Source organism: Protopterus annectens, chromosome 1.part1 (assembly GCF_019279795.1).
Source record: "Protopterus annectens isolate FY-2018-M chromosome 1.part1, PAN1.0, whole genome shotgun sequence".
NCBI lineage: Eukaryota > Metazoa > Chordata > Ceratodontiformes > Protopteridae > Protopterus > Protopterus annectens.
In genome coordinates, this window is record NC_056726.1 from 478,100,211 (window position 1) to 478,112,455 (window position 12,245).

General features: G+C 36.6%; 1 protein-coding gene across 1 annotated transcript in view; it reads left to right on the plus strand.

The window, feature by feature from the left end:
* The first annotated feature begins 3,096 nt into the window (after positions 1–3,096).
* SLC35F3 (solute carrier family 35 member F3) overlaps positions 3,097–12,245 on the plus strand; it is a 1,790,855-nt gene continuing 1,781,706 nt past the window's right edge. The window contains exons 1-2 of the mRNA XM_044076176.1: positions 3,097–3,598; positions 3,943–4,172. Of these exons, the coding sequence (XP_043932111.1) occupies positions 3,546–3,598; positions 3,943–4,172 (283 nt within the window). The 5' untranslated portion in view covers positions 3,097–3,545. The remainder of the gene's footprint in view (positions 3,599–3,942; positions 4,173–12,245) is intronic.

Below are 12,245 nucleotides of genomic sequence, written 5' to 3' on the forward strand. Positions count from 1 at the left end.
AAACAGAACCATCAAGGAACTCGTAGGCGACCTTTTTTTACTTATCTAATGAGTTAAATCCTTCTTGTTTTATTATGAAACATAGAACCAGCAAGTACATCAAAGGCAAGTATATCAATTTATTCAGATTATCCATACTTTCCTCAAGCAAGCAGTTCTTATACTCCCTTTAGGTACTTACTTTAACTGAGATACAGTTAGCCATCACTCAGTTGAAGCAGTGTCTAGACTAGGCCCTAGCAAGCAGTCTTGTCACAACTGCTCATTAGGTCATGGGCGAAGCAAACCTACTGCTCACTTTACCAGATCTTGCTAAAAAGTAAAAAGTGGCCTAGCCAGGGTGTGTATTCCCTTTTCTCTCTCGCATACTTTGTCTTCCCTTTTCTGTAGACACTTGACCCTTCCCTGCTATTTAGTTCAGCCCCATAATATCAAGATTATATGCCACTGAAACCTACAGGGAGGAGAGGGTAGGACAATGTAGTCTGTTCTCAAATGTCCTTTATCCTAAAAACATAGCCTGCTCAAGTGTAATAAAAGGAATTATACAAAAAGACTCAAATATGATTATGTGAAATTAGTATGTGTCCAACCCACATCTTTTTAGATAATGTTATCCAAGGCAGTACATATTTGAGTCTATCTTGCCTGTCTGTTTTGTGCAGACAAGGGTTTTTGAATGTCAACAAAGTCTGCTTTCTAATTAGTTAAGGCTACTAGCCATTAACAAGCTCCATGTTGTAATCCTGAGTTTGATTCTGTCAGTCTCCATTTTTCCTGCTGTGTGACTATGGACAAGTTATTTAACCAGGCAATTCTCCCAGTTCACTCCTGAAAAGCAGTATTTGTTTTTAGTGAATTTAGCCAGTTAACAAATAAACACTGGTATATGCTACACTTCAGAGGCATATCAAGTGTAGGGCAAAGGGGGCAATTGTCCAGAGTGCAAAGTGTTAGGTGGCTCACTCACCATATACCGATCAGTCTTCATACCAGCATTAATGCCAGTGTTGCATTTGTGATCAGAACTGAAGCTCTGTGTGTGCCATAAACTGTAGCAACCGTTTTGCTACAGTTCTACAATGTAAAATGATAAAAGAGCTTTTTTTTGTCAATCAAGTTCAAGAAGAAAAGTTGTTGTTGTTGTTGTTGTGTCTTTCGGCTTATCCCAGTTAGGGGTCGCCTGAGCGGAACTCCGGTCCGCTAATGTTTGGTAGTGGATTTTTACATACAGAGTTACCAGCCCTGATGCACAACCTTCAACAAAGGCACGCCCATTCACGTATGCCTCCACACAGAAGAAGCTCTAGCTGAGAATCGAACGGGAAAATGTCTTGCTGTGAGGCGACAACGCTACTGCAGCACCACTATCGCGGGTAAGTTCAAGAAGAAAAGTACGAATCTTTTTTTCTTCTTCCTGAAGTCTGAGGAGAGAAGCTTTTTTTCACTCCTCAACTAAAATTTGGGGGAGCAGCAGATTAGGAAATGACACTGGGTGCTAAAATTGCCCATAGCTATGCCTCTACTACACATCTAGCCCTATGTGATATAAATTTTAATTTAAATTTTCTCTGCATTCAACCCATGACATACAGGCACTGTACTTTCTGAAAGGCACTATGTTACCTTTTCACAGGTGACCTTTTTAAAATCCAGCACTATCATTGCTACCTGCCTTCCACTTCTGTTTCTATGTTATTATATCTTGCTGGGTATGAAGACTGTTAGCTCACAAATTACATTTTAGTCATTTTCATTGCATTTTACTAATAAGCACACTATTTCATATTGTCATACATGAATGAATAAGCATACCTCTCAAATTCTTTGCTCAGTCATTCTGGACAAAGCCAAAAAGAATGGGAGGGAGGCAAATACCCCAAATCAGGGACAAGTTTACATATTATTCTAATTCACTTAAAACGGTAATAATAAAATAAAACGTTTTGCATCAATATGCATTTTATGAATAATAAGTATGAAACTGATGTCTGGCATTAACCTCAGTGGTTTACTAGAAAATCAAAACTTTTCTGAGGAAAACTGCAAAAAAAAAAAAAAAAAAATAGGCACCATAAAGGACAATCTGCAACATTACGGGCAGTTAATTGATATGGATGGATTCACTGATGACCTAACAAAATGCCTAGTAAATATGGTTTAGGACAGCATACCTTCTAGGTGGCTTCTTTGTGGCATCCCAGATAAATGCTGAACTGCAGCTAAAAAGACCCAACAGAGCAGTGTGTGCCCACTCCAGGTTTAACTCCAGGCTATCCATCTAGAAGTGCTGAAGTGTGTACCATAGCATTGTCTGAGTGACATGCTACTGCAGTACAGTTAGCCATTATTCAAGCTAGTAAAAAAATGGAAGTGATCTTTGAGATTGTGATAGGCACTATTTTAAATGAGCTCATTTACTGTATCAGGGCACTTGTTTATGCTGGTTTAGCACGATGGTTCTCTACTGTGGTTTTCCTTTTGCTGCATCCACATTGGGACATTTCTCACAATAACCCGATTTGTGGAGTTCATCATGATTCTGCAAGACTTTTTGTATGACATTACAAAAGAGTGCAAGGTAAAGCTTCAATCAGAAAACATTATTCCAAGCAATCTGCTCCTCAGGCTGAACTACACTTCCTTGTAGTACTTGTGGGAAACAGGTGATTCTAGCTGTTTGTTAACAGGAATATAGCAGCACATTCAATCTGCTAAGACTCTTGTTAGCTGGAGGGGTAATCATTTAAAAATTCTAATCACATCACATAGATTAACAATTGAATGAACCTCAGGATATATGCATGCATGTGTGTGGGTGTGCATTTAAATACCTTTGCTGTTTGCATTAACAAGACTGAATTAATATCGGTTTTAGCAGGTTGCTGAGCTTTTGCAGCTCTCTCTACTTCTCAATGCATTTTTTTAAAATGACCACTTAATTCAAGAGAAACTGGAATATGCATTTTACAATTATTTGATTGCTTTCTTCAGGTTTCAAGGAATGGTATTATTTTGAAAGCAAATAAAATACTTTCTTGACCATAATTAGGAAGTTATGCATTTACTACTGTTATAAAAAAAAAGCTGAATAAATGGCAAACAATATACTTTAAAAAGATGGCTTTGGACAACATCCATATAGTATAGAATGTTCATCACATGGAACCTATGGAATATTGTACATTGTTAAGCTGACGGATTTGCTAACTGGTCCTTTTAATGAGCAAATCTGAGTCCCTGCTGTGCAGTAGGAAAAGAATCTTCTTTCTGGCGTCTAAGGTTTTTCTCACTATGCCACCAAGTGGCTTGAAATGGATTATTTCTAAAAGCTGTTCGAGTAAAAGCTGCTTTTCTTTACTACTACTGTCACATCTGGATGCAGCAAGCAGTTCGTGAATAATCTGCAAAGGAGGAACAAAGCGACAGTACAGTGTTTTGATAAAGCTGATCATTGAAAACACCAGTTTGAGCTCATTTTAAAATCTGTTAATCATTAAAATTTATTTCTGTTTTTTCACCTGGATTTTCAGACAAAATTATACATGGGGATTCGTGAGTTTCCTAACAGCAGCAGTAGAGGAAAACCAGTATTCATGTAAGTACTGTCTTCATTCATATATTAGTAACCTCAGCTGTAACTTCAGAGGATTAATGGGGTAGGGGAAAAAAAGGGAAGGGCCGTCAAACTGTTCCTTAGAAACAGTGTAGAAAGTAGACCAGGGCTAAGGAAAAAGTGAAAAGCATGTATTACTGCCAAGCAACTTTTTGGCCAGAATTAGTAACATGGCTTTTAAAATCTATGTTCTGATGATGAACCATTATGTTAATATTGCATGGTGGTAGTTATCTCTCTCCTTTATGCAAAGCAAAGATTTACAGGACATACTGGAGTGGTATTTTAGACAACTTACTGTGCCTCTTATTTTCTGTTTACTGAAGAGGGATGAGAAGATCGCCAGATGTCAGCCCCAGAAGGTTGTCAGATATAAGCCCTCAGCTGCGACAGCTTAAGTTTCTGGTTGTAGATGAAGCTATCAAAGAGGATTTAAAGTGGTCCAGGTCAGTAGAAGACCTAACTAGCACTTCTGTTGGATTAACATCAATTGAGGAAAGGATACTTCGGATTACAGGCTATTACGGCTATCAACCTTGGGCTGCTAGCTACAAAAGTAAGTCCCATTTTCTTAGCAAAAAATGTCACTGCTTAACTCTGCACAATCACAAGCTTAGTGACACATTGTCATACCAGCTGCCCTGCCTCCAAACACAAAGAGCGGGCACACCAATATAGTCAGTACGCTGTTATTAAACATATATGTGAAAAAACACACACACACACGCACACACATGGATACAGACAGGCACACCTGTAGAGTCAGTACTCATTCTTAATCATATATGTGCAAAACACATACAAACACTCACACAAACTTCTATACTCCTGTTGTTAATTGAAAATATACATATATCCATGACCACTGCTGCATGTATGTATGTATGTATGTCATTAATAACAGTTTAGTGGCTCAATGTGAGCAATGCTCACTCGTCTGTATTTGTACACACACACACACACACACACACACACACACACACACACACACACACACACACACACATACACACATAAAGTTTATAATTTGCATATATATATATATATATATATATGTATGTATATACAAAACAAAATATATATATATATATATATATATATATATATATATATATATATATATATATATATATATATATATATATATATATATATATATATATATATACTTTTATTTATTTATTTTATTTATTTTACATTTGTTGACCGGTATACATGTAATGTGTGTGTGTGTCTGTGTGCCTGAGCGCCTGTATATTATTGCTATATAATATAACATATATTTTATATAGAAAACATATTTTATATATACATACACACACACACACACACACACACACACACACACACACATATATATATATATATATATATATATATATATATATATATATTAATATAGACATAGACACACACATTTATTTCTCACTATTACACAAAATCAGTTTTGCAAGCACCTTTTGCCCTAGTATTTTTCATTCATGTGTGATATGCTGATCGACATACTTTTAAGTTCTTTAGCAATGTTCAGTTTCTCAGTGAACCATTCAGAAATTGTCAGTATATTGCTCAAAGCAATAGAGAGTATAGACTCAGCAAAATTTTCTTATTTAAGATTTAACCAACAGCTTTAGAATTAATAGATGCAAAACACTGATAATGGATACATAGATGGGAAAGAGATATATTTAAATAAAAAAGGAGGTACACATCACACGTAAGAACACATAACTTTTACAATTTGGTAAAAAAAGTACCATGATTCCCATGATTCCTATTATCTGGGAAAGTATATTCCATTATTAATCATACACACACACACACACACACACACACACACACACACACACACACACACACACACACACACACACACACACTCACACTCACTCAAACTCATATGTAACATCCCAGCATTAAACTGACAAGTCACTTCTTCACAACACTGAAATAAAAAATGGTTATCCTTTTTATCACTACATGTTTCTGCATGTGTGCATGTGTTTAACTATGGTGTCCATAACTAGTCAAAATATTACATTAGTATGGAAAATTATACAAGTGAAGATGTAACTTGTTCGGAATATATAATTAGTGTTGACACATGGTGCACAGCTAACGTCATGTGGTAGCCATGTCAGATATATCAAGAATAAATTCTAAGAGATATTACACTTTTATACAAGCTGAGCTGTTTTTTTTTCCTTTCTGGTGACTTTAGTGTACAACTATGTATTAAAGTCCAAGACAAATGACTGACACTGTGCCAGCACTCCAGTAAGTGAAATAAGTATTAGACCTGAAAACAGTTATCTTTATTAAGAGCTTAATATGTGTCACTATGATGATTCATCAGCTTGCCTCCCCCCACAGTTTGTACCTGTTATACTTTCACTATTGGCTTCTTCCTGCTAAGCGGCAATCACAGTCCATTGTTACTGTAGGAGGCCTACATAAATAGAGAATACTCTGGCTTGGAAAAAGCCATCATTAGAAAGATGAATAATCTTTTGTTATTGTTATGGTAAAATCACTTGCAGAGTAGTGGGACAGCACATAGGCAACCTTAGTAATGCTGCTGTTGCCTTTCGTGTATATAAATTGTGACTACTGTCTCACAAACAATGCACACCTGTTAAACTTTCCTTGACAGTGCTGAATGAGAAAGTATACCACTGGCTAAACTACCATTTTCCAATGCAGTTTAACTGGTTGCACTTACAACACTTCTGCCTCATCTCCCACTGGGCTTTCTTCTTCTCTGCATGACACATAGTAGCTAAGGTCACATATTTATTGCCAGGAAAAACAAAGATTATATGTAGTAACAACTGTTATATTTCTGGCACCTCTGAATTAGAATTTATGTTTTTTCACCTTTTCATACAGTTAGCAGCCTAGCACAATTTAGATTTCAAGGCAAGTCATAGGAATTGGGATCAAACTGACCAGTTACCCATAAGGTGAAAAATACTGCATCAGTATAAGCACTAACACAAGTGAATGAAGTAGCTGGTGTACAGAAAATTAATTTTAATGCAGAAATATATGCATGTTTAATCTCTAATCTCATAATAAATGCCTAGCCTGGTGGTTTATGGTTTGCAGGAAAGATCCTTGATGGATAGTGTACGGTTAAAAAAGAAGCTTAAGCATCAAAATTTTACTGTTGTTTATTTATGCAATTTTCTAGAAAGATAGATAACATTTCAAGAATAGTATTCCATAAAGATAAACAATTTTTAAGAGTATGCTTACTTTTACTGGAATTTAAATAATTTCCCCATTTAGCTCTATGAATGTATCAAACAGTTTTCCAGTGACTTACTTTAAATAACTATTACATTCTGTAGAGCAAGAGCTGCATGCAATTATTGGATTTTATTTTCACACACCATCCAGTAAACCACAAGTTCATTTTTTTCTAGCATGTTTTCAAAAGTGATCAGGACCTTGTCACTGCAATTTTGTTGTCATATTAGTCTTTCGTGTATCTGGGTTGTATAAAGCTAGAAAGTAAGTGAATGCCCAGGAAGAAAGCGTACTCTCAACATAGTAACAATACTATACAAGTGATCACAGCGGACAATGAAGTGCCTAGCCATATGCACATTTACATGTTCTTTCTACTTTTTATAAGCACTTAATAGTGCTGTCTTCCCAAATCAAGAAGGGTCTTAAATGACAACCCTTCTGTAAAAGTAATTTTTTCACATGGAACTGACCTATAGGTTAGCACTGGAATAACCGTCCTTGCAAGACATTTTAAGACTAGTGAAATTCCTTTCAAAGGAGAGAATCAGACCATGTACCTTGTATCTATGAGGGAAACACCTCAATCATTGTGCCAACCCTCAACCCCTAAAAAGTGTCTCCATGGCTAAAGCACAAGAATCCTGTATTAGTTGTCTAAGTTCAGTTCCCAATGTGTCTACTGCAAAAAATTACTATATAATTTGGTGAATATGGTCTGGACCTGCCCCAGAATTATAACATTATTTACTGGAACAAATAAGAATATTTATGGTACTGCAAAATAATAAAGTATTCCACAATGGAAAAGGTTAAACAGTCAACAAATCTTGAAAACAAAAAGACCATGCATGAAAGCATGAAAGCGCATACCTGAATAAAGTTTTACATAGTTTTTTCATATTGTTTTATTTACCTGCTGTGGTTGGTTTGGTCTTTTCATTTTTATATTTATGTGACTGTTGTTTTGAATTAGAATTACAGGGCTTTGTTAGTATGTGTTAATGTGGATGTCTAGTAGTACAGACTTAAGCAGTGGTCTATACAAAAAAAGCACCCTTTGTTTCATTGTTGTTTCTGGAATGGAATTGTATACTTTTGTGGTAGAATGTAAATGTAGGGTCTCTGGGGTTGCACAACTCAGTTATAAAATTGTAAGCATTTGGTTTCGTACAATGCAATGCATGCAGAACAAACAACTGTATGCATATCTAAAACGTTATATTACATTAGCATATATAAAACACCTGCTCACAGTATGCTCTGATTCCTACAAACCTTATAAGCTTTGTTTTCAGGGGCAGACATCTAATCCTCTATTTGAAGTAAAGTAATATATTCAGCAGCTCCTACAGTATAATGCATACAACTGACTTAAGAGAACTTTGTATTGTATTTCAACTGAATGACTAACTTTTATGATAATCTTAGATTACAAGAAAGGACAAGGGTAATATGTCCATGTAGCACATTCCACATATATCGGGTATTGGAAAATGGCAATGCAGAGAAACTAATAAAAAAGAGGCAATAGATAAAGATAGTTATATCAGATGCATTCCAAATCTCATATATCTCTGGGGTGTAAAATATGAATGATGATATACTGTTTCTGTATTAGTCATATATCAACTATGAACAATGAAATGTTTTTTATAAGTCACTATAACAGAATGCATATGTACAATACATAAGGCACACATGTTTCAGAATTTTGAAAATGCACCTGGAGATTCACCTAAGCAAATAAGTAACTTGGAATATCCCAGAAATGGGGAGGAAATGTCTTGATGGATAGTTAGGTCCACTGTGGCAAATGAGTTACTCTCTTTGAATTACATGCACTTCTTAATGTTGCCAACACTGGAGTGTATCATTTTATTTATAAAATGGTATACTGCAGTTTATGCATTTGATGTGAGGTATATTCATATTTATGTAAAAGACTGCAAAATCTTACCACTGAATATTGTTTTGTTTTAAATATTTTGGCCTAACCGAGAAATCATAATACGTTTCTTTCTTAAGTGATTGTGAAGAAGGATGACTGTTATTGCGATAAGTCTCTGTTGCTGTTATATATTAAAGGAAACATCTCTATCCAGAATCTTCTAACAGTCACTTGCATACTCTTTCTTACACTGCACAAAGCTCAGTGTATAGATGTAGTTACAATAACAGCAAAAAGTTATTTACTACTCCTGCTGCCGTTGCATTGTGATGTGACTGTTTGCGAATATAAATGCAGTACAGTAATCGTATAAAGTTATGTTTTCCCATCTGAGTATCTAAGCTTCAGAGATTTTAATTCCCAATAACCATAGCAGTAAACAATTGAAAGGAAACTATTAATAAGAAATAAGAGTTTTAACTTTTTTGTTTTAGCTTGAATGGTAACCAATTTATTACAAAATATATCCCATCAAATGGAACATATCTTAACCTCTGATAGAAGTGTGAAGATTGTATCATTAATAGTACAATGTGACTACTGGAGAGGCAGTTACCTTTTGTCATGAACTACCTGTTAGTAATGCCTGATGATCAAAAGGTAGATGTAACCAGCTATCCTTGATGTCTTCTCAGCATAGTCAGAAAATAAGTTTTCTCTAAAGTTTTCAAGGTTTCTCAGGGTTTACATAGTTGTGGAAATGCTTAATAATGAACAGTTGCCCTGATTGTTGATGCTGCCCCATAACCGCCATCTTTATCTTCTACCATACTAACCCATGGATGGTTACTTATTGTATTCTCGAAAGCCGACAACACGAGAATAGCGAAAGTGCAGAATGGGTAAATGGAAATCTCCGTAAGGGGAGATTTCCATTTACTTCAATGTAGTGCGGTCTCGGAGTTGGTATATTTAAGTAGCAGGGGCTGCTGGGGGAGCAGCCCCTCATGTGGGGGGGGTACAGGGGGGCTTGCCCCCTGCCTGCACCCTTTAGATTTTCTTTTTATTTATTTATTTTTTCTGAACATTCAAAATTTTAATGGTTCAATCATTAAAGGTCGACCTTTAGTGATTCGAACCATTAAACTTTCACTGTTCTAAGATAGACCCCTCATGGATACCAGTGTGTTCCCCTACAACTGTTTTAAATCTATTCTGATAGAAGAATCAATGAGCAAAGCTGGTGGCTGAACAATTAAATGATAAAGAAAATATTTATCTTATAATCTTCTTCTGGCTTTTCCAGGTTAGGGGTCACCACAGTGGATCACCTGTCTGTTCACAACTGGCAGTGGAGTTTTACAGTGTCAAGTTGTCAGCCCAACACCCAATCTTCCACAGAAGGCGCACACTCACTTGCACTCACACCTAGGGCCAATTTAAAGTGTCCAATCCACCTACAGCATGTCTTTGGGGGGAAACCGAGCACCCGGTGGAAACACACGTGACCACAGGGAGGACATGCAGGCTCCACAGCCAAGGATTGAACCAGGAAAGCTCTTGCTGTGAGGTGACAACACTAACTGCTGCACCACCGTAGCCACCCAAAATATTTATCTCATAATGATGTGCACATATTATTTAAGAATCATCATCAGTTTACAATCATTTTCAATACTTATGGCACATTGTTTGAAACAGACTCCAGTTTTTGTAACACAATCTGAATGGTAATCAAGACTGAAAGGTGTGATTGTTTTCAGGAAGAATGACAAACTGATTTCTGCAAACATGGGATACCTGCTGTTATTTCTGAAACAGATCTAAATAAATGGAGCCTTTTCACAGGAAACCAGAGGGCGGGAAATCTTTAAGTAAGTATACGGTGTGCTGACTTATGTACCAAATACTATCAACATGAATGGAAGAGCCCTTGTATATATCTGTATACATATAATAAATAGTATGTAGAAAATTACATGACTTGAAATGTAGACAACAGCAGAAAACTCCCATGACCCCACCCCAATATTTCTAGCAGTACAAAAAAATTATGCATGGCCTGAGAAGCATCTGTATTTTTAATTACAGGACTTACAATCTGATAAATAATCCAGCCAGCAGATTGGTGTAGTCTCTCCCATGTAGATAACCTGAGGAGTGTGCTCCTTCTCTAACAGCAGCATGTCCTCCTGGTGCCCTTTTTAAAATGGGGGACTAGCTCTCCAGTTTTCCATTATAAAGATGCTGTTCTCTGGCTTCAGTGCAATATTGAAAAATTGTGCTGAACTTGACGCTCCAGCAGTCTTCATTTCCTTTATTAATTCTGACCTGATCTCCCAAGATTGCATTAATTCCTTCAGCATTGCCACAATAAAGCTATTTAATCACTACAATTACCTTATCTGCAGAAATTAATCTAATCCAGCCAATTGCTTCTGGTACTGCTTCCTTAACGGAGGGCAGGTCCATTGGATTCCACAATGTCTTAGTGGGTTCTTGCCAGTCATGTCTTCTGTCAGGGATGATACTTCCACAATGTTGCTGAAAACAGTGTCAGCAACTTCTGATCTCACCACCTCACTTAGCAGATCTTTTGTTATTTCCGCCAAAAGGCTATCCAAACTACATTTTCCAAGCCTCACAGATAAGACTTTTCTCACTCTGGCCTTTGGTTTAGTGTCACCCACAGAAGCTATTTTCCTGTCCTGTTATTACCTAGCAAATCCATGGATTACCTGTTAGCAATGCATTCAAGGCCTGTTTAACTAAGCTGATAGTTTCCTCATAGCTACTGTCCACCAGCTCATGCTAGAATTATCTGCTTGACATCATTGACACTTTGGCCACAGCTCCTCATCACTTCTTCATCTCCTGAAGTCTTGAACAGAGTTTGTATAGACTCTGTATCCTCATTCTCCTGGTTATATAGGAAAAGCTCTTCCAAATGTGGAAGATGAACTTATCCTGCAAATAAGCATTAGCAAGGTGTTCCTAGAATTCCATCACTGCACATTGGTTTCCTGCATTTTTTCTAGCTACTTCTCCAGCTGTCTGACCCATCCTACCACCAAGTAGTGATCAGTAGACAACCCCGTGGTTTTTTGACTTAATATCTGGAACTTATGGCCTCAGGCCTGGTAACATGACTACAGAGTCAGTCATCTGTCTGTGATCCAATGTAATGTGGACATAATGCCCTCAAGCATACTTATCTTCTACATGGTTAAGGTGTTGGCCTTACAAACACAAGGTGCAGGGTTTGAGTCTCACAATGGATAACTGGCTAGGCTTAAAATGGCTCGAAAGGGCAGTTAGCTTAGTATGAACCTATGAACAAAATGTTTGTCATTGACAACTTATAAGTAGAACAGAAGTACAAAATAACTCATGTCTTACTCTTATTGGGCAATCTTTCCTTCTACTCACACTTGGATAAAACACTGTTGCAAAACTGAAGTTTAAATACTTTTATCAGTCTGGTCT